General features: G+C 47.3%; 1 protein-coding gene across 11 annotated transcripts in view; it reads right to left on the reverse strand.

The window, feature by feature from the left end:
• Positions 1-12,896: 12,896 nt before the first annotated feature.
• Positions 12,897-23,716, reverse strand: part of Adck1 (aarF domain containing kinase 1) — a 108,789-nt gene continuing 97,969 nt past the window's right edge. For 8 of the 11 annotated variants that reach the window (XM_020162198.2, XM_074067447.1, XM_020162201.2 and 5 more), the window contains 3 exons: positions 22,371-22,568; positions 16,182-16,375; positions 12,897-14,553 (listed from right to left, as the gene is read on the reverse strand). In XM_020162198.2, the coding sequence (XP_020017787.1) occupies positions 14,382-14,553; positions 16,182-16,375; positions 22,371-22,568 (564 nt within the window). In that variant the 3' untranslated portion in view covers positions 12,897-14,381. The remainder of the gene's footprint in view (positions 14,554-16,181; positions 16,376-22,370; positions 22,569-23,716) is intronic. The other 3 variants (XM_074067448.1, XM_074067450.1, XM_074067449.1) reach the window with 3 other exon arrangements.

Raw genomic sequence — 23,716 nt, forward strand, 5'->3', positions numbered from 1 at the left:
GCCACCACTCCTGGGATTCTCAGCCTAATAAGCCTTATCTACCCCACTGCGATGACTGTACATGTGACTACAGTCCTTCCTTCCTGTTTTGAGGATCAGCCTAATTGTCAACCCCTCTTGCCTTTTTGATTGTCCAGCTAGTTCCCTCTGTTTTACTGGAGGAGGGGATGAAGGACTAAGAGGAAAAACAGAAGCAAATGGGGAGAGGAAGGACTCCAGGAGTTCAGCCCTCTCCATTTTGGTGGGCTGGTTCCTAGAGGAAACCCTGCCTCTCAAGCAGACCAGCCTGCCTCTGTCTCTGGTAAAGTGGATACACAATGGCGTTGGCACCCCTGGGTGTGCCCTGGAACACAGCAGCTGGTCAGCTTACTTCATGCAGAGTGCTGACCACATTGTAATACCATGTGTTTGTTTATATATTATTACAATAGTGTGACTTCCCTACCTCAGGTGTCATCTGTTTTTACTTATGTCTCCTTTTTTTTTTTTTTTTTTTTTTTAACTAGGACTCAACTCCTTGTGAGTGGACAGAAAGGACAACATAAATAAATCACTTAAGAAATGCCTACCCTGCCTCTGGGACAGAGGCACACCTGAACTCGCTTGTAAATTACTTAGCACAACTATGACCAGGAGAAGAAAGAAAATGTACACTGCCCCAGAAAGAAAGGTAGAATGTAATTCCAGTAACTACTCCCTTCTAGGAAAACCATTACAATGTGATCTCCTCACCAAACACCATGTCGGAACTCACAAAATTCCTATGTTGAATTCCTAACCTTCAAGGTGACAAAATTAGGAGGAAGGACTTTTGGGAGGTGATTAGGTCGTGAGAGTGGAGCCATCATGATTGGGATTTGTGTCCTTATGAAAGAGACCTCAGAGAACTAGCTTTGCAACCTCTGCCAGGGGAGGATGTGGTGAGAAGGCAGAGTGTATGAGCCAGGAAATGGGCCCTTGCCAACCACTGAATCTGCTGGCACCTTGATCTTGGGTGTCTCAGCCTCCAGATCTGTGAGAAAAAATTTCTGTTGTCTTCAAGCCATCTAGTTTATGGTATTTTAGTACAGCATCCCAAATGAATTAAGGACTCAGCATTCAATAACCTTGCTTTGGCTTCTTCCTCAAAGAATGACATCCCCTAAGAAAAGGGCCATCCAGTGGCTCTAGCACCTTGCAACTTAACAATAATGATCCACAGACAGTAACACCAACATCACCTGGGAGCTTGCTGTCAGTGTAGAGTCTTGGACCCCAGCCCAGATCAGCTGAGTCAGCCTCTGTTTTGATCAAGGCGCCCAGTGATCCAAGTTTATACTCAGGCTTACGGTGGTAAGACTTTAGATTGTGGTGAGGGGAAGAGCAAGAAAGGGTGAGGAGTGGGAAGAGTAAGGAGCACACCAGGAGTATTTGGGGAGGCAGGAATACATTGGATCTATTAATCTTTGTTTTATTTTGCCTTTTCAGAGGCCCTCAGTACGTTGTCCAGGCTGGGCTTGACCTCCTGGCCTCAAAAGATCCTCCTGCCTTAGCCTCCCAAGTAGCTGGGACTACAGGTGCACACCATCCCACCTGGCTTGTTTCTATTAATTTTAAACCAATTATTATGCAAGAGTCAGTGAAAGAGAAAAACCAGAGAGACCTAGGGTACACATGTGACATCTGGTGTTAGAACCAACATGCCCAATCCCAGGGTGGGGTCCACTTGAGGCTTTCAGAATAAAAAACATTCAGAGACCTGGAAGGCCAGCAGGACTTACCCACCTGCCACTTCTCCCACCAAATCCTTGACCACAGCCAGCTGTCCCTAGAAGGCTTTTCTTGACAATGCTACCTCCCACACCATTCTCTTCCCCCAGGAGAAATTGACCATTTCCTGCATTATTCCCAGCACAAGGTAGGCGCTCAATAATTGTGTGCCAATTATTGTTGTGCTAGCAGGCTTAGATCAATTAGTGATTGTAATTGAAGCTGAATGTAATTAATTATATAATTTGGGGCTGTTCAATTTTAATTTCACTAAAATTGCATCATGAAAACAAGGCATAAGGAAGAACTACGAATAAAAAGGGGCTATGTGTAATGCTTCCGGGTACAGTAGGCACACATCTGTTGAATCCCTTGTTGTCATAGGCCAGGCTGTTATAACAAAAATACTGGGTGGGTGAAACAACATTTAGTTCTCATAGATCTGAAGGCTGGAAAGAAGAGCAAGTTACCAGAGATCTCATGTTTGTGGAGGACCTGTTTCCTGGCTTGTAGACAGTCACCTTTCCCTGTATTCTCACATGGCTGAGAGAATTCATCTCTCTCACGCCTGTTCTTATAAGGGCACTTATCCCATTCATGGGGCTCCACCCTCCTGAACTGATTACCATTACCCACCACCCCCAAGGACTCCACATCCAAATACCATCGCATTGCATATTTAGATTTTAATGTGAATGGGTGCATAGGACACAAACATTCAGTATATAACACTTAACAACAACAAAACTCCCTGAATATACAACTAGGGAGTTCTGATCCTGAATCCCATCTAGGCACAGAGTCCAAAACCAAGGACTTCACTCTAGGGCCCAGGTTATGCAATGGCCACTGCTCAATTCAAGAACATTCATTTGCCTTGATACGTTTCTATGGCCACATGTTTTCTAGTTTTCATGTCATCTGCATCTGAATCTATGCATTTCATAGATTCAGATGTTAAAGTAAAAGGATCTTTGGGGCTCTTCAGAATAGTGGGTTTTAACCCAATCAGACCCAATGCACCCTTTTTAAAACAAAGGTTTGGCAATGTCCTCTTAACATCCTCAAAAGATTCATAAACTCTACAAATTACCTACATGCATAATTCTTAAATGTCAGGTGGGTTACACTGGCCATTTAAATGCGGGTTCCATGTTGCCATTGGTTATTAGTTTCCCAAAGAATAGTGACCAATGATTTCCAAAGAAAAGAAACATCCCTCAACTTTCACAATCATTGCATTTCTGGAAAACTCAACAGGCATGAAAACCATGCAAAGAATAGTTCTTGTACATGTAAAAGAGTGTTTTTGGTTGTTGCTATATACATATCCTGTGAGGTATAAGGAAATCACACAGCTCACAGGAAAATTCTTGGTTGAGTGAGGCTGTGCTGCCCATAGAAAGACATAAGACATACCTGATCCCACCCACTCAATGCTGGTAGTAGTCTCCCATTATTGTGATAACCAAAAATGTCACCACTCGTTTCCAGACACCCCCTGGGAACAGCACTGTCTCCACTGGGAACCACTGATGTAACCCAGTCAATCGCCTTAGTTTACAGGAAAAATAAGAGGGTGGGAAAGGAGGAGATTTGCTCTAAGTGACCAGCTGGTCAGCACTCTCAGGTCTCTGAACTTCCACCAGGGATCCTTTCTAGACCTGTGGCTGCAGCTTCCCAAGCTGGCCACCATGGGAGGAGATGGGGCCCTTACTCAGAACTCCTTTGGGTTCCAGGGCAAACTGCTCAAGGTGGATCCTTACATCCAGAAGACTGAACTTCCTACAGAAGAGACACAGCCACAGAGTCGGTGGAAATGTTCTCTAAACCAGGAAATGTCACTGTGATGCTTTTAAATTATCTCTCCCAACAAGACCAAGATGTCTTCTCCCCATCATAGATAGCTAAGACTGTACTGGCATGGTGGAGAAGTTAGCCAATCCATTAAATTTATGAGAGCCATAAGTCTATCCCAGGTAAAGAAAGATTCCTATTCAGATAGAAAGACATCAATAGCATACATTCCAACACTATTCAATCAGTAGCAATTTAATCCACTGCTTTAAGAAGGAGTCTGCGTGTGGTAGCTTGTACCTGTAATCCCAGATACTCAGGAGGCAAAGATCGGGAGGATCGCAGTTCAAGACCAGCCTGGGCAAAAAGTTAGTGAGACACCATCTCAATAAACACACAGGATATGGTGGTGTGTCCCTCTTATCCCAGCTACTTAAGAGGCATCAAGGTCTGAGATCAGCCTGGGCAAAAAACTCAAGACCCTACCTGAAAAATAACGAAAGCAAATATGAGTTGGGGGGCATGGATCAACTGGTACAATACTTTGTGAGGCTTTGAATTCAAACCAAGTCCACCAAAAAAAAAACCTCTAGGGCTACATCCCAGCTCTATGCCAAAGGATGCAGTGATTGATCTTCGGAGTCTGCATTGGCCATGGTAAGGGTGATAGCAAAGTGTCAGGTGTTTGCTGTCTATCTTTCAGAAATGCAGACAAATCTAGCCTACTTTCCTGAACCAAAAGATTGCTCTTTCTGCATGTACCCATCCATTTCATGCCATTGGTTCCCTGGTACAGAATATGAGGCAAAGGTTTCCTTCCTAACAGTTGACACAATTCAATTGCAAGAGTCATTGCCTTGCTATAAATGATAGCACTAGGGTTTGTCTCACAATCTCCCTCCCTCATTCCTCAGTACACTTGAATTGAGCTATATTCTAGTCATTGGCCTTGAGCAACCCTGTAGTATCACATACAAGTCATCATCTTTCAAGGTCTCTAATTCATAAAACAATATGCACAGCACCAAATTCAACACTAATACCCATTTTCCATCTGAAATTCACATACCCAGAGTTGAGGGATCAAAGTGACACTGCATAAAAATTGATGTAATTAAATGCCTTGAATATTTATTGCTAGGACAGCTACATTTTGAGGAAAGTGTCTTTAGCTATAATATTGGTTACCTTTAAAGTTCATGAAAGTAGGTAACTTAGAAAAGGATATCCATAAGAATAAAAGTAATCATTCACAAAAGGCAGTGTGTATCATACTTACTGGAAATACAAAATTAAATCAAATGTTCTGTCATGAATTGGCTTTCAAAATCTTTTAAGTACAAAAAAGAAAAAAAAGGCAAGACATAAGAAGAAGATCAGATGGGTGTAAAAACATGCAAGAATACTTAATTTAGGTAAACCAGTCTTTCTAAGAATAGAGCCTTAGGCAGACAACTTTTTGGCAATGTGCTCGTAGGTAAGTTGACTTTGGGTCAGTTGAACAAGAGCAGTTCAGTGAGGAATTGGGCGGGGTAGAGAGGTACAAGATGGAGTCAAGAAGACTGGAAGAGACTAGATCTGAACCAGGTGGTAATACAGAGGTAGGGGAAAGGTGGTGGGTACAAGAGACACAACGTGGTAGAGTCCAAGAGGTTGGGGTGCTGTGGAGGTCAAGGGGGGATAAAGACTGGCACCTGCTTTTGGATGGGTGCAACTGCTAATGACCCCATCCATTGAGACAATGCAGACTCCTTGGGCAAAATGAAACTCTGGGCCATCCTGGCCCCACAGATAAATACAGTGATGGGCTCATCAAATCTTCCCTCTAGGTGGGACTGCCAACTGGTACCACTGGTTCTCAAGATTTGTCCAAATTCCTTTACCTCCTCCTAGACCACAGATGCCCAACTTGCCACTGCTCCTGCCAGTGCAAGCCTCCTCCTTAGCCAAAGCCAGCTTCTCTGTCAGAGGGTATGGGCCTTAAAAGTAGCTTGGGGTCTGCCTGATCTTGTCCCTCCACTACCCCACCCAGGAACTGGGCACTGGAGGATGTATGGGCTGAGGCACATGGAACCAGGTCCACACTGAACAGAGGGCTGGTTTCAACCTCCACTGCTGTGGAGTGTAAGAAAAAGGCCCTTGAGGATGGCGCAGCCAAACAATCGAATGTGGAGGGTGGAGTGGACAGAAGGAAGGGGAGGTGGATTGGCAACAGCAGAGGAGTCTTGGGAGGCCCCCACAGAAGGCAGGACTGAGACCAGTCACCAGGTGGGAAGCAGAGGGCTTTGGTATGTGGAAAAGCAGGGAGCAAGGCCTTTATTTGGGGTGGGCCTATACAGTGATAACACAGACAGGAAGAGAGAGGTGACAATTCACACAGCTTTAGTCAATCAGATTTGTGGAAATAAAAATGGAGACAAACAAAGAGAGAGGCTTCCCACACAGCCCCATTTCACAAGCTTGTCCCTGATTCAACTGGATCCTGTAAACTGGCCAGCCTAGCTCCCGGAAGGTGGGGAACACCTGTGGGAGACTGTTCTTATCCCAAATGCTCCTAGGATGTCTTTATCAAATAATGCTGTGATTAAGGGAACAGTTCCTGCCTGTTCTCTGGGGGTGACCAGTATGGACAGCAACGAGCAGAATCAATAGTAGAAATTAAGCCTATTTCAGCCAAACAGCCAGTTCTGAGAACTCCAGGGCTCATTAGCAAACAAGCATGCATACTGTACAAAGTATACCCACACAACTGGCATCCTACCAGAGACACAGAGGTCTCTCTGTTGGTTTTAGCCAGAAAATAGCATATAGCATAACCAATCAGTAAGTGGACTTTACTCTCATAATTTTAACAGCAGAAAGAACAATAAGAATGTATTGTCACTGGACATGGTTGTACACACCTAATCCCAACTACTCAGGAGGCAGATTGGGGTCTGAAGCCAGCCCCAGGCAAAAATATGAGACACTATCTGAAAAATAAACTAAAGTAAAAAGGACTGGAGGTGTGGCTCAAGTGGTAGAGCGCCTGCCTACCAAATGTAAAGGCCTTGAGTTCAAACCCCAGTACTGCCAAAAAAACCCCAAAAGGAATGTTTTGTCATTTAACTGTGTGCTCTAGTGCTCTCTGGAGTGTGCTCAGTGTTTATTTCCACCTCTGTGCAAGGTTCCTCCTTTAGACTTCTCTAGACTCCTCACATCTTCCAACATGGATCCAGAGCCCTTAAGGATAAAAGATACAAAGTTTCTGCTTTTTACCAGATAACCAAGTTGAAATAACTTACAAAACAATGCGGTGGCAGATTGCAGATTTATTGGTTCACATACTTGAAAAATCAAGGGTGGATCTGGCCTGCAGGAATGGCAGGATCCAGGTAGGATAATGAGGTAGGTGGCACAGCCATTGGAGAATACCAACCAGGGAAAGGCAGTCATTTCCCATAGCTCCCTGTTGAGGGTCAGCCTGGAGCCTGAGCCCACACTGGAACCAACCTCTGTGACCGGAGGAGTGGCCATCTGCCCACAACAGTGGCCTGTGGGAGGTGCAGGAGTTTAAGCACTGGCAGGAATGGATGTTTCCTGTTAAAACTGCAAGAGATTCTGGGTACATCAACTGTCCACTTCCATGGTGTGTTGTTAGTATTTTAGTATGGCTTTTCCCTGTCACTTTCCTCAGCACTATCTGTTCACAGTTACCACAGCAGGTGAAGGGCAACCTACAGACAACCACTGCCCCTCCACAGCAGGGACACTGAGGCTCAGGGACTAGGATGACAGGCCTGACCTCCCTCTGGCCTGTAGCCCCACCCAGATGATCTGACTGGAAGTAAGGGAAGGGCTCAGAGCTGCCATCAGATTGTTGTGGACTTGAACAGTTAGGCTCATTCAAATTCCTGGATGTTTCTCTCCTCAGTCCCCTCATAGTCCTGTCACTTCTCCCTAAATACTTGGGAGGGAAGAAAGAAGTGAAAAGGCAGAACTTCCTCAACATTCCTACTGACCATGGAGGCAAAACTGCATTTCTACTGATGTCAGCTCCCTTTCAAGGATTTCCCTAGAAAGGGATGTGGCCAGTACCCAGAGTGGTCCAAGAGGGTTTGGTGTCCAGCGCCCCACTGGCAAGTAAGCTCTGGCCCATACAGACCCTCCCTATTTGTAGAGAAATGATGGCTCAGGGTTGAGGTGCGACAGTGCCCAGCCACACCCTCTGCAGAGCCCCAGAAGCTCCCCACTTTAGGAACCCACAGTCCCTAGCCGAGGAGGCTGTGGCAAGGCAGGGAAGGTCTCACTCCAGCAGCCTTGACTGGACCAGGTGCAGCAGAAGCCATTTGCTCCAAGAAGGAAAACTGGAATCCAAAGCCATAAGCAACCAGGGATTGAGAGCCCAAACTCTGGCTGCAGACAACCTCAGCTCAAAGCCTGGCTCTACCATTCACTGCCCATGTTGCCTCCGCCATGGCCTAAGCCTTCTGTGCCTCAGTTTACTCATCTGCACAAAGCAGACAGCAGTGGTCCCTAGACTTCAGAGTTGTCCTGTGACACTGAATCCACGTGAAGGGGCAAGCACATAGTCAGTGCTCAGTATTAGCTATTATTATTACTGTTATTGCTGTTTTGCCATTTGTCAATGGTAATTATTAATTGTTTTACTTGAACAAGGCTACTGCAGCACTCACAAGCCTCCTGCAGGATTCCAGGGTGTGGTAAGTAGAATAATGTTCCCCCTGCTCCGAAAGATGTCCACCTCCAAGACCCTGGGACCAGTTACCTTAGGTCATGGTCCAAGGACTTAGCAGATGTGATTAAATTCATTGTAAGAACCTTTGTAAATAGTACAAGGTAACCCCACCCAGCACAACAATAAAAAAAAAAGGATCTTAACAATGGGGGGGATTTTCCTGATTATCCAGATGCCCCCCTGTAATCACAAGAGTATTTCTAGAGGGGGGTAGATGGCCAGAGAAGAGATGTGACAAAAGATCAAAGAATGGAGTGACACAGCCACAGTCAGGGGAATGCAGGCAGTCACTGAAACCCAGAGAAGGCAAAGAAAACTTCTCTTCCAGCACTTCCAGGGGGAACACAGCCTGATCTAAGTCTGGATTTTTAGGTGCCTGATCTCCAGATCCGTGAGAGAATAAATCTGTCACACCACTCCCTAAGTTTGCAGTAGCTGTTTACAGCAACCCCAGGAAATTGATACCAATTGCTGGGATCCTTGAGACCCAACAGGGCTGCCTGGTGCCACTTTCAAGCCACAGGTATAGGAAGCATCTGATTATCAAGCACCAGAAGGAACTTCGAGTGCTCTAAAAGCGCCCAGTCACATTCTTCTCCACAACAGATATGTGTCACACATCCAGTCTCACAAACAGCCCACAGCCACACTCACCTCATCTTGGTCCCACCCCATCCAATCACAATGAACACCAGAGCCACCCCTCCGCCTCCCCCACTCAGGTCTCACTCCAGATGGAACCTGAGACGTTCTCCATGGAGAATCCTTTGCTACTCACTGCATGAGGAAAAAGCTTTATTTCACACCCACCACTTAACAGCCAGATGTTCTGGGAGGGTGCTGCCCAGCACCCAGCAGGGGATGCAAGATGCTTATAAAAACCCACGTTGTTGTATCTAAATGCCACAGACTGGTTGGGTTAAACAACAGGAATTGCTCACAATTCCTGATGCTGGAAGCCCAAGATCAAGGCAGGCCTTGCTTTCTGACTTGCAGACAGCTGCCTCTCACTGTGTCCTCACATGACCTTTCCTCTGTGCAAGTGGACAGAAAACTCTGGTCTCTTTTACTCTTTTTATAAGGACACCAACCCCATAGGATTAGAGCTCTACTGTTGAAGACTTTGTTTAGCTTTAATTGCTCCCTTAAAGGCACTTTCTTCAAATACAGTCACACTGGGGGTAAAGATTCAATTTAAAATTTGGAGGCTCATAATTCTTTATCAGTACTCAAATATCATATTGTATTTATTGCCTCAAGGTCACAGAATGGTTGCCATAATTCCAGATATCCCAAACCTAACTCCAGCCTCCCCTGCTGGAAGAGGCAACACAAAGTATTTATACCCTTACCTATTTCTAAAGAAAAAGTCCTCTGTAAGATTCCTTTTCACCTCTCATGTCATGTAACAACCTAGCTGCAAGGGAGGCTGAAAGAATAAGATCTCAATTCTTTAGTCTCTCAAGTAGAAAGTAGGCAAGAGCTAAGAAGTTGGGAATCGAGTCCATCATAGGGGTTAATAATTAACATTTATTGCAGGCACTGGTGGCTCACACCTGCAACCCTAGCTATTAAGGAGGCAGAGAATAGGAAGATCAAAGTTTGAAGCAACCTGGCCAAATTGTTCCAAGACTGTGTCTCAAAAAAATACCTAACCCATAAAAGGACTGGTGGAGTGGTTCAAGTGGTAGAACTACTTGATGTCTGGCAAGCACAAGGCCCTGAATTCAAACCCCATTACCACCAAAAAAATAACATTTATTGAGCATTTACTAGGTAGTTCATCCTCTCCAATCACACTGCTCTTCTCAATATTCCTATGAAGTAGGTACTATTATCTCCACTTTTCAGACTGAGGAAATGAGGCCCATATCAGTTGAGTTACTTACCCAAGATCACACAGGCAGTGTAGGTACTCTATAGAAAAAAATCTAAACTTGAGGATTTGGGCCAAATCCAGAGCCCATGCCCTTACTTCCTACTCTATACCATTGGTCTCAGTTCTGGTGGCAGCACTGTCAACAGTGTTTGTAGACACTCTATGTGATGTGGTTCCCTTTGGCAGGAAAGGAGCTTTTCCCACCAGCTACATAGCACTGGCAGCTAAGCTGTGCTTTCTGACAGCTCCAAGAGGGTGGAGAACAGCCAGAGCCCCTGACCTGTGTCCCTGTCCACAATCCTGGAAGGGTTTTGCATCCACCCCAATGTCAGCCTCAGAGAGGCTGCTGGCTATCCCTCTTCTAGCCTTCTCTCTCCGTTATTTCCCTCCTGGAGACAAAGCCACTAACTACTTCCATTATTCATGATGAGGAGTTTACAGGTTCCAAACAACCAGCAACCAGCCCAGGTGACACTTTCTCTTGCTCCCAAGAGCAAGAGAACCAAGGGGTAGCTGCCCAGTCAGACCCATGCAGAGGGTGTCAGGTCATGGGACCAGTAGCCTCCATATCACCCCCACTAGTGATTTCTACTTCTAGGACTGCAAGTACACTCCCAAAACAAAACCCTAGTGCTAGGCAGGTCTTTTGGGGGGAGGGGCTCAATGCTCAAGTTTCTGATGTCCGTTCATTCATGATTACATTTGTGTGCATGCCTAAAGAGTTAATTCATGGGCTGGTGGCATAGCTCAAGTGGTACAATGCTCACCTAGCAAGTGCGAGGCCCTGGGTTCAATCCCCAGTACTGGAAAAAAAAATGAAAAGGTCATTTGTGATTAAAGTAAACATTAAAAATACACTACCATTTTTACTACCTCCCTTTGGTATATCTGCATTTCCACTTTCCTGAGAGCCTTTTGATTTGGAAGTAGCCAGGTCTCTCTCAGTCTGACAGCATCACTTGGAAGCAGGTTGGAAATGCAGAGTACCAGGCACCAGTCTGGCCCACAGTCAGAATCTGGGCTTTCACAAGACCCCCGGGGACTAATCACACAGGGACATCTAGTCCAGCCATGCAGGGAAAGGGGAGGAGGACACAGGAGCAGAAATGGCAGGGCAGGGGAGCCACAATCATGCCAGTCCTGAGTCTGTCCTTCACTCTTGTACATAGAAAAGAGGAAAATCAGAAGAACATCAGAACTCTACAACAATGAAGCCAAAGGCAGAGCTAGAGAGAGCCTTATGCCCCACAGTGCTGGCCAGGGGCACAGTGACCTGGGTGGAAGGGAGCAGGCTGGCGGTGGTAAGGCTGCTTTTAGGAGCAGGCAAACCAGATCAGGAGGCAGAGGCTGCAGGGGCAGGAAGCAGCCATCATAGCCAAGGCCCAGGGCTCCACGCTGACTCTCACAGGGCTGGTTCCATCCTTCCTTCAGAAAAGGAAAGCGGGGAAGGAGAAAAAGGAGGCCCTTTGAGTAAATGGCGCTTTTCCAAACTTGGTTTTTACCAGATTTTTTGCAGACTGAAGGCTTTGGGGGTGGGGGGCAGCTGGGCCTCCCTAGTTCCCCTTGGTCAGGAGCAAGGTCATCTGCTATTCAAAGCCTCCCTTTAAATATGAGTCGCTCCTCCCCATGCAACCCAATGCACAACAGAAAGCAGGGGGGAGGGGGCGTTTCATCCTGTCAGTTAGGATCTTGACAGTCACCAGCCCTGGGTTCCCTTTGTGTCTTCCCATCATGCCTGCCCATGTCACACTTCTCTACTTGCAGGGCTACTGCCCAACCCCCAGCAGTCCCACTCCCTGGTCTGATACCTTTAGGAACCACATTTGCTTTTTCAGATGTCATTAGACACACTGTCAGAGCTCTGCTGTTGCGGCTGGAGGACTCCAGGTGGCCTGCAATACTGAGACTGACCATCTCTGATCTTGGAGCAGAAGGGAAATACTGTGGAAATTAACCTGGCTGCCAAGGCAGCACCTATTTGGGGGACAGCGGAAGATGAGCACACATGCAGCTTTTCAAACACAAGTTCAACCTCCCTGAAAATAATTAAATGTGCTACCAAGCACCTCCTATTAAGCCAGAACATCTATGTGCCAGACAGATCTGAGAGGCACATGAGACAGCCCAAAGAGCAAGTATAATCCTCATCTAGAGCCCTGTGGAATTAAAAATAAAGCACGGGCCAGCAATCAGTAGATGTGTGACCCACAAGCAAATTAATAAATGTCTATGAGCTTGGTTCCTACCTCTGTAAGATGAGGCTTCTGACCCTTCCCTGAGAGAGAGCTGTTGGGACAATTCAACATTGTGACATATTTATAGAGCATCCCAGGGCCTCTCACACATGGAAGGCACTAAATAAGCATCAGCCTACTCCCCCATCTTCAAACTGCCCTGCACCTCCAACTGTTGCCTCTCTGCTCTCCCCAGATAACTGTTCTGGATGCTGATGTGTTGGATCCCAGTGACATAAAAGCTGACTGGTACACCCAAAGTCAAAAACAAGTTACCATTTTCTCCAACAGAAAGGACGTTTGTATTTACTTCAGTGGCTATAAAAGACACAATAAAATATATTATGCAGCATGCATCCACATGATTAATAACAGACCCTGCAAATTATTCTCTCAGGTCCCTGGTGCGTCCAACTGGTCACTAAGAACAATTAATTCTAAGGGCAAAATAGTTTCTGCTGGGTATTGAGGGGGTGGGGGGGAGAGGGAGGGGGCGGAGTGGGTGGTAAGGGAGGGGGTGGGGGCAGGGGGGAGAAATGACCCAAGCCTTGTATGTACATATGAATAATAAAAGAAAAAAAAAAAAAGAACAATTAATTCTTTCTGGAAGTAAAAGAATTGCAAATCATCTGTAATCACCAAAAACCTGGGTGTTGTATCATGAATAAAGAGAACAGAAAATGAAGCTGAGGCTCAGGATTTTTTTCTGCTGCCATGAAAAGGGTGGAGTTAAGATCAGAGACTTAAATACAGTTACCATCTGAGTGCTCAGGGGGCAAAGACGTGCCAAATCTGGGGTTTTAGGAACTAGAGGACTACATAGACACAGGAGTTAGAGCAGGTTTGGGGGTGTCACAGAAACAGGAGCAGAAGATGGAGTTTGGTGCTGGTGGTGGGCAATAGGGTAGAAACAGAATTCAAACAGTTGATATGGAAGTTTCTGAGACAAAATCTAGTCATAATGACTGCTGTTTTGGTAAGAAGACTAGCATCCAGAAGGCTTGAGAGGACGTGCCAGAATCCCAGACCTGAAACTGAGGTCATCAGCTGAGAGCCAGAGGAGTAAGCAGGAAAGCAGTAGAGCAAGGCAGAAGCCCGCTCATGGGAGGTAAAGTAAGAAGCCAGGGAAAAAGCCTGAAGCCTCTCCTGAGCCTCTCAGTCTGGGCCTTGGGCTTAACACCTCCCAGGTCTAAGAGACTGGAAGGAAAGTGGCCCCACTGTAAAAGGAGACCTACAGCTTACAAGGACTCAGGAACCAGAGCCAAGCAGAAGGTTCTGGTAGCATCCAGTGTTCAGGTCCACTGCTGGCCTCATGGACTAACCCCCAACCAAGAACAGAAATCCTGCAACCAAGCCCTAACCTTACTCCCCTCAGCCTCCTGGAAACCCTAGGAAGCAGCCACCAAGAGGAGCTGAAAGCACTTGGCAAGGGCCAGGACATAGTGGGAATGGGGCCATGAGCTAGGATGGACAAGCCCTGCAATCTTGAGGGGATTTACTGAAACGCAACAGTAAACACTCAGGGATGGTGACACAGCAGCAAGCCTACAGCTGTATGGATCTACTCAGATGGCACACTGCCTTGCTTAGGGGTGACACCACTGGGGAGTGGCCTGGTAAGAACAGGGAACCTGCTCTCTAGCAGGTCCACCTCCCACAAAGTCAGACTTCCTACAGGTTCAATGTGCCCTCTGTGGCACATAGGGCCACCCTGATATAACAGCACGGGTTCACAGACATGCATGGGAAAGAGGTTAATGCATCGTGCCCCTGGAGAAGGAAAACAATCTATTCCATGGTACAGCCTAAAGGCCCCGAGAAAAGGCTGCAGTAGGGAGTAGCGTCCAACGGTGGAGTAACAGTGCCATGGACAGTGACCCTGGGACTGTAGGCCACTGTGGGGCAGAAATGGGGCAACTGGGTGGAGACAGGGAGTTAAGGAAAGACAGGAGTGAAAGGACACTAGAAAGGGACAGGGGCACACTCAATGTGAAACAGGCATCAGCCAGCAAATCAGGGTCGAGACCCAGCTGGCCAACCTCAGCCCCTTCACTCGCAGCATGAGTTCATGTAGGTTGATCTGCCATAAGTTAAAGGCCTCGCTGACAGAGATCTGGGTCCTTCTGAGGAATGAATGGGTATTCTTCTTCTTGTGCCTGGAGGAGGGGTAAGAAAGGAGAGAAGAGATAAAGAGGTAAGAAACACGAGTTTAGCACCACTGAGAAAAATAAAAGATGGTGACTTTGGCCCAACTTACCAGCTCCCTGTCCCTGAGGACCACGCTTGGTCACATGATCATATTATGGCCCAATCAGGGCCAGAGGAACTCAAATATCCCTAAGAAGTTTTTCAAATAGGTGAAGCAAGCAAAAACAGTTGTTTCATAGACTATCAAATGTCTGACAAACCTTGTAGAGAACATTCCAATATTTCTTTTTCTAAAAGTATAGTAAATATATACCAACCCAGAATCCTCAAACACAAATATAATCAAAACCGCTCTAAATTTTCTGAGAATAAAAATCACTTGGAAAATTGGTCCGGTAGTCCTGGGAGACTGAGGTCATTACTAATCAGCCCAGCTCAGTCCCTTCTATACAAAAAAAAAGGACGGGATAAAATTGGTGTTTAAGATAATGACCTATTCAAGACTTCACATCCTAAGCCCTCAGACGGAGAATAAATCATGCTTAGCCCTTTCAGTGTGCAGTATATTTTGCTATAATCTAATCTGATATTTGGTAGTGGGTACATGGTCAAATCTTAGTTCCCCAGAAAGACTCATTCCTTGCCTAGCATGGACAGGCAGATACTGACCACAAGCTAGGCCTCCTCTCTGGGATGAGACTATTCCCTGAGAGCACAGACCTTCTGATGTATTTACATACTCAGTTGGAGGCCTAGAACCCTCACTCCTCTGGACTGATCTCCCGAGGCAGTGCCCTTATCTTCCTCTCTTCCTCAGCAACACTTCAAGAGTGCTAAAGCCTCCAGAAAGATCTGAGATCCCTAGAAAGCCTACTGGACTCACTTTCCTGAGTCATAATCACAGCTGCAGGAAAAAGAGCACTGGCCTTGCTGCCTGACCAGTCCTAGAAGCCAAGTCTCAGAACCAGTCAGAGATGGGGTTGCATCGCGGTATCCATTTTCTTTTTCTTAAGTGGGACTGGGTTTTGAATTCAGGGCCTAGTGCTTGCTAGGCAGGCACTCTACCACTCGAGCCACACCCCTAGTCCTTTTTGCTTTTTCAGATAGGGTTTCAAGTTTTTGCCCAGGCCAATCATGGTCCTCCAACATGTGCCAGCATGCCTGGCTTGTTTTCTGAGATAGGGTCTCAACAATTTTTTTTTTTTTATTGTGACCTCAAACCACAATCTTTCTAGCTACCCAAGCAACTAGAATTACAGGCATGAGCCATCACACCCAGCCCGCATCAGGGTTTCCTGACCCCAAGCCCAGGAGATCCTGGATGGGCTAGATGCTCAGAAACAATTCAAACTTTAGTAAGGGTAGGAATCACCTGGAAAGCTGACTGAGAGGATAAGGTCCTAGAACCTACTCTCCATAAGTACAGGCAATTCTCTGGGCTACCCAAAGCCACTGTCCCATGATCTCTACCAGTTCACTGAAGTTGCTTTCTTTCCTTAACTTTCCCTACAGTGAGATGCGGAACTTGGGAAGCACAGTCAGGGCTCCGTGGACTGGTGGGGAAAGCAGAGGCAAGCAGGACCAATGGGGAAGGCCAGGAGTTGGGAGGGGAGTAGAGGCAGGAGCCCACACTCACTCAGCCAGTGCCCTGATGCAGCACCGTGACATACTGAGGAAGGAGCTGGCACTGGCACGGGTGCCCAGGGTGACCTCGATGCTGCGCAGCAGGTCATTGGTCTTGAAGATAAGCAGCATCTGGCGCGGTACGTGGCTGAGAAGCTGGCTGATCTGAGGGAGGTAGGTGGCTGCATTGCTGCGGATCTCTGAGTCCTGAGGCAGCAATGGGAAGACAGAAGCGATGGTTAGAAGCAGGGCCAGGGTGGTGAAGGTCTGAGAACCTCAGATCAGAGAGGCTATACGAGGGAGTTCCTACCACAGCTGTCTTGACACCACAGGAGCACTCCCCAGACAGAGGTGTAGCCCAGGAACTTTGTGGCCTGGCAACCTGGACAGAAGGCCCCAGCTCAGCTCCTAGCCAAACATGGATGCGGCAAAGTTGTGCATTCAGTAGGGCTGGTGACTCTCCAAGCTTCTTCACTGGCCTAGAAGGATCCCTAAGAGCTGGGACCATCCGAATCATGCCCCTCATCAGGCAAGCCCAGGCTGCTATAGTGCATTGGTCTGAGCTCCTGAATTCACCCAACTCCCAAGTCCCAGTCCTAGACCCTGCAGCAAACCAGCTCTACCTGCTGCCCACACTGTCCTGCTATCACTGTCCCCTGTGCTGTAGCCTGAGGGCCTGACACTCTTGAACAGGATCCAGGGCTAGCCCCTGACACTGGTCAGCCCCACAGGCATTGCCCCAGTCTGTGTTTAAGTTTGGGACCTGGTTTCCCACCCTTCCCTGTCCCTGAGCTCTGCAAGGGTCTAAGGCAGACAACTGTGCCCAGCCAGAATTGTGGACCTGACAGTATGGCTATGACCCCTTTTCAGTCTCCAGGAAAATGATGATGAAGGTGGTGGTAGCCAACATGCACTGGGCATTTCCTAAGCAAGCACTTTGAAAATGATGACATGTATTAATTTATTGGATCTTCGTAACACCTCTATTAGATTGCATGTATATCTCCACTTAACATGAGAAACTGAGGCACTGAGAAGTCACCCATCTCAGGTCCACCTAAAGTGGTGGATCAGGATTTATACCCAGGCATCCCAGCCCCGGAGCCAGGGCCCTCACCTACTGGCTCCCTGCCTCCTATTAGCAAGACTGTATGACCTTAGACAAGTTCTTTGATCTCTTTCCACTCAATATCCTCACCCAAAACCTAGGAATGCTAATGCCCTCTGCCCGCCTCACAACAGCGTGGAGAGAGGCATCAGAGATAAGGTATGGGGCAGCACTCAGTGCCAATCCTCATCTAACCAGAGGGCCCAACAGTGCTGCCGAGAGGCCTTGCCACCGCCTGCTCTGTAGCAAAAGCAGAACCCAAAGTCCCTTTGAAGCATGAGGCAGCTATGGATAACCCCTTGCTGTGAAACCTGAAATGTCCCTCAGCGGGAGCTATCAGACTGGAACATCTCAACACAAGCCAGGTGCCAAGAGGCTGTCTGCTGTCACAGCTACAGTCACCCTGCTTGACCACGAAGGCTAGACCAAGACCTGGCTCACCATGGGGACCCCTCTCAGTGAGCTCAAGGCTAGGCTGCCAACAGCCCCTCAGCCCAAAGAGAAAGCACCTCTGTCCCCAGAAGCCTTCCAGAGTCGCTCTCAGAGCAGTAAAGCCTACAGGCTTGTGCACATGCCAATGGTGAGGCCTATCGAGCAGCCACCCACCCACTCTTAACCTTCACACACTCTCCTTTGTTAAACAGCTGCAGTTTTGTTCACTCGGGGCTGTGCTCCTCAGTGACTCGGAACTCCCTGGAGTCCTAGAGGGAATCTTGCTTGTTTCCAGCCAATGCTGGCTCTGAGCACTCTTCCCCTTGCCCAGGGATTGGCTTAGGCAGGAACATGTGACATGATTCTGATCAATGAGACATGAGGACAAGTCATTTGGGGGATTTCTGGGAAAGGTTTCCTTACTCTCAAGAAATGACACATGAGGGTACATGCCCCTGATTCCTAACTTGGTCACCACTGAATGAAGATGTGATGGTTTAAAGGACCACTGTCATCCTGCAATGTCAAGAGGAAAGCCAAGAAAGTCACGAGAGCAAGCCCAGAGCCCAAGTCTGAGGATCTGCTGAGGTAACCAACCTGGGCCCACTTCCCTCCAGGCTTCTTGTTATGGAGAGAGCAAATTCCTCATAGTTTAGGCCTCATTTACAGGGGGGAGATATCCTGCCTGACCCAATGTTGAGGGTTCCCTTAATTCTGAATGGGAGCATGGCTCAGAAAGACAAAGCCTTTCTTAATTCAGAAGCTGGGCTGGCTGGGCCTGACCCAGCAGGTCACCCTGCATCTGAGTTCTTGTCCAACTGAGCAGACAGCCAGTGTCCCCAGAACCTGCATCACTGCCTGTCTACCAGGGCTACAGGGACCTCATCCAAGATGTGTGAGACAGAGTCCCTGCTGTTCAGGTGCTCACCATGCAGTTGGAGAGTTAGGATATGCAAAGAACTACTCTGCGAGGCCTATGATGCACTTGCCCCATAAGTGATTATGAGCACTGGTGGGTAGTTGTCAGCAAAGGATCCGAGGAAAGACGGAAATTCCTGGAGGAGAGCGCGCTTCTCCAGAGGACTGACACTGAACCTGGGTCGTTAATAATGAGTAAAAATGCAAGTACAAAATTTTATCTTGGTTAATAAGTACAGACGCCAGTCACTAAGTACCTAGTAGGTGCTTTGTGACCCTTGTTCAACCCAATGGCTTTAAATACCATCTACACGCTGAAGACTCCCAAATATCCCAAGTCCGGGCCTCTTCTTTGCACTCCAGTCTTAACTTCCCAAGACAACCCTACCTGCTCAAGAAAACTGTTGATACAGGAAAGAGTAGGAAATACTCTGGAGTTAGTAGGTATCGGTAAGAACTTTCTCAATGGAACCCCAGCAGCACAGCAACTAAGAGAGAGCATAGATAAATGGGACCTCATAAAACTAAAAAGCTTCTGTTCATCAAAAGAAATGGTCTCTAAACTGAAGAGAACACCCACAGAGTGGGAGAAAGTATTTGCCAGCTACACATCAGACAAAGGACTGATAACCAGAATTTATAGGGAACTTAAAAAACTAAATTCTTCCAAAACTAATGAACCAATAAAGAAATGGGCAAGTGAACTAAACAGAACTTTCTCAAAAGAAGAAATTCAAATGGCCAAAAAACACATGGAAAAATGCTCACCATCTCTAGCAATAAAGGAAATGCAAATTAAAACCACACTAAAATTCCACCTCACCCCTGTTAGAATAGCCATCATTAGCAACACCACCAACAACAGGTGTTCGCGAGGATGCGGGGAAAAAGGAACCCTCTTACACTGTTGGTGGGAATGTAGACTAGCACAACCACTCTGGAAAAAAAATTTGGAGGTTACTCAAAAAGCTAAACATTGATCTACCATTTGATCCAGTAATACCACTCTTGGGGATATACCCAAAAGACTGTGACACAGGTTACTCCAGAGGCACCTGCACACCCATGTTTATTGCAGCACTATTCACAATAGCCAAGTTATGGAAACAGCCAAGATGCCCCACCACTGACGAATGGATTAAGAAAATGTGGTATCTATACACAATGGAATTTTATGCAGCCATGAAGAAGAACAAAATGTTATCATTCGTTGGTGAATGGATGGAATTGGAGAACATCATTCTGAGTGAGGTTAGCCTGGCCCAAAAGACCAAAAATCGTATGTTCTCCCTCATATGTGGACATTAGATCAAGGGCAAACACAACAAGGGGATTGGACTATGAGCACATGATAAAAGCGAGAGCACACAAGGGAGGGGTGAGGATAGGTAAAACACCTAAAAAATTAGCTAGCATTTGTTGCCCTCAATGCAGAGAAACTAAAGCAGATACTTTAAAGCAACTGAGGCCAATAGAAGAAGGGAACCAGGAACTAGAGAAAAGGTTAGATCAAGAAGAATTAACCTAGAAGGTAACACACATGCACAGGAAATCAATGTGAGTCAATGCCCTGTATAGCTATCCTTATCTCAACCAGCAAAAACCCTTGTTCCTTCCTATTATTGCTTATACTCTCTCTACAACAAAATTAGAGATAAGGGCAAAATAGTTTCTGCTGGGTATTGAGGGGGGGAGCGGGAGGGGGTGGAGTGGGTGGTAAGGGAGGGGGTGGGGGCAGGGGGGAGAAATGACCCTAGCCTTGTATGCACATATGAATAGTAAAAGAAAAAAAAGAAAACTGTTGACCAGCCTTACCCCAGATGTGTCCGTTCCAAAGTCTTCCCTGTGTCAGGAAGCAGCACCACCCCCACCATAGAAAGTGTCTCAAAAAACCATGATGCAAACCATGACTCTTCCCTTCCCTTTCCTTCACATCCAATCCGAGGTCCTCAATCCCACCTCCAAAACACACCTTGGCTCCACTCCACCTGCTCCTTTCCATCTTTGTTAGCACCAGCATCGTCAAGTCATCTCTTGACCTGAAGGCCTGGCTCAGGCTCCTAACCAATCGCCCCACTGCTCATCTTGCTCTAATCCCAAGAAACACCTAAAAACAGCAGGTCTGAGCATCTCCTTTTCCCATTTAAAGCCTGTCACTTCCTACTGGGAATGAATCCAAACTTCTCTCTGCAGCTTCTAAGGCCCTGTGAGATGCTCCCCTTCCCAGAATTCCAAATTCTTTTCTTGCCACCATCCTCCTCACCACACTGCAGACCACACCAAACTCTTTTTCCCCTGGGCCTTTTCATGCCAGGAATGCATCTTCAGGATCCTCCTAGGGCCAGTGCCTTTCTTGTCCTTCACACCTCAGCTCAAATGTGAAGTTCTCACAGAGGTCTTCTTTTAGCAACCCCCTCCTTTACTCACACTGCTTCGCTCATTTCCTCTGCAGTGCCTGCTTGCCTGTTATTTCACTTGCCTCTTTACATTTGCTTACTGTCTGTTTCCCTCAACCAAAGAGTAAATCATACATGAAAGGCCTGTCTGTTTTGTGGATCATGGGATCCTCAGCATCAGGCCTGGGGTCCAACAAAAACAAATGTTTGTTGAATAAATAAAGTTCAGGAACTGTGGATAGGCACATGTATTACCAGTAAAGCAGGTACCATCCCAGCTTACAAAAGAGGGAGATAGTGTCTCTCTCTCTGAGATGAGCTTTAAAGCTGTGGAGCCAGCATGTGGTCATCTTTGTCACTAAGTTTGCTGGAGAATGATATCGAACTTGGACGAAGAGGAGTCAAGAGATGGACTCTTTGAGGGTCTGGATCTATCCATTCCTAGAGCTTCCTACCACAGAGCAGCTTGCAGAGGAGGGCTGTGAGGTCCACATGGATGATGTGAACACCCAAGGTCATACCACCAAGAAGAGGAGGGTCTGCAACTAGAGTCCCAGCTTCCTGGCAGCACAGGTGGGCCCTGTCCCCTGCAGTGAGCACAGGCCTCACTGGAGCCTGAGTCCATCCAACACTGAGTCAGTGTGGTTGGGCTTGGAAACCAACAGAGTAAACGGACAGAAGTCAATTCTAGGAAGGATTCCTGGAAGGGAGCCCACCTAAGTCAGGAGGAATGAGCTCACCTATGGGGAACATAGTGTCCCAGTGGGGGCAGGTGCTCCCAGGATCTGTGTCCTAGACTTCAATGCACCATCTGGATCCATGGAGAAAAGAGCAACAAAGACAAAAGGAGCTGCTGCACTAAGAGGTCTGAAAGACGAAGGAAGGAATGAGCAGCACTGTGAGGATGGCAGGGAAGCAAAGGGCTCTCCCCACTGGGGAGCCTGAAAGGCCACACAATGGGAAATAAGGCCGGGTGGGGGACACCAAATTGCTGCCAGAGGTAGGAACGGGAAGTCCCTAAGGCTTCCCAGTGGTCCTGGAGAGGAAGCCTGACATGTTGTGTGAGCAGATTAGAGCTAAAGTCAGAGAAGCCTGAGTTGTTATGTCCATATGACTTTGCTTCTACTCCAGGATGCTAACACCGGGGGAACACAGAGTGATACCTTCTCTTTTCCCCCTCATCCAGGCTATCCTCTCTTCTCCTCTCCCTGCTTCTCATCAGGCACAGCTCCAATTCCACCCTCTGCACACAGCCCACTGACCAAGACTCTCAGGTTCTGGGTCGGATGGAGTCCCCAGGACATCTCTTGCATTTGGGAGGAGGCAAGGCCAGAAGCCAGCTACCTACCTCAGTAGCAGTGACTGGAATTTGGCTGATGCCCCTATTGACAGAGTTCCACGACCGGGCTGTCAGCATGCAAGCAAACAAGGGGTAGAGATCCGCAGCTCCAAGGCGCTGGCTATACATCTTCACCTTCTGCATGTCGGTCCAGATCAGAGACTGCCACAGGTGGCAGTAATCCAGGCGGAACTCCTCAGTGAGCACCTACGACCAGGACAGCAGTGGCAGGACCCAAGCCTCCTCTCCCCACCAGAGTCCTGAGCCCCTGACTGGTGCTAACCACTATAATGGGGGCTGAGGATGGCCCAAACTTTGGCCATCCCTGAAGACCCAAGTTCAAAGCCACTACAGGTTGAATATCTCCTATGTGAAATGCTTGGAACCAGAAGTATTTTGGATTCCAGATTTTGGAATATTTGCATATATATAATATCTTGGGGATGGGACCCAAGTCTAAGCAAAATTCATTTATGTTTCATTATCCCCATGGCCTAAAGGTAATTTTATGCAATATTTTTTAATAATTTTGTGCCTGAAAATTTCATGGCATGGAATTTTCCACTTGTGGTGGAGCTCCAAAAGTTTCAAATCTGAAGCATTTTGGAAGCTCAGATTTTCACATTAGGGATGTTCTACCTATGTTTGGTTCTAAGTGGCTGATACTGCTAACTTCACACCACAGTCTACCTTCTACTCTTCCTCCCAGGTACAGGCTACTCTCCCAGCCCCCATGAAGGTAGATGTGGCTCTGCCTGAGCATTGACTGCTGGAATGTGGTGGAAGCTCCACTTCTCCCAAAGCTTTCCCATGCATGCTCCTTGGAGATGTCTCCCCTGCTGCTGGCTGATGGCACTGTCACCTCTAGTGAAGCCTGACAAATACAGCCCTACAGACTCTCCCACACTCAAGAGTGGCACATGAGCAAGCCATTAAACTTCTGTTGTCTGGCCTGTGTGGCAACAGCTGCCCTAACTTGGCCTGCACTCTACTTCACTGAGCCTTTCAGAGGAGGTTGATGTGGAATGAGGGCCTGAGGAAGGAGAAGCCCGTGGGGAGCCTCCCCAGCACCACCTGCTTCATGGAAATTAGGCCAAGCCAGGGTCCTGGATCGGCATGAACTCCCCACCTTGCAAATGGGAACTCAGGGTTCATTCATAGCTCTTCATTCTGAGTTCCAGAGGACAGAGTCTGGGGCCACCTGACCACCATCAGCCACAGCTCTCACATGAGGGAACCCCCTTCCCAGATCTGGACTGGCCTGCAGATCCCTGGGAGGGCACAGTCATATATTCAGACACATTTCCATTACAAGCCATGATAGCTGTAAAGGAAGTGAGCACAAACTCACTTAT

The sequence above is a fragment of the Castor canadensis genome, chromosome 3 (genome assembly GCF_047511655.1).
Source record: "Castor canadensis chromosome 3, mCasCan1.hap1v2, whole genome shotgun sequence".
Taxonomy (NCBI): Eukaryota; Metazoa; Chordata; class Mammalia; order Rodentia; family Castoridae; genus Castor; species Castor canadensis.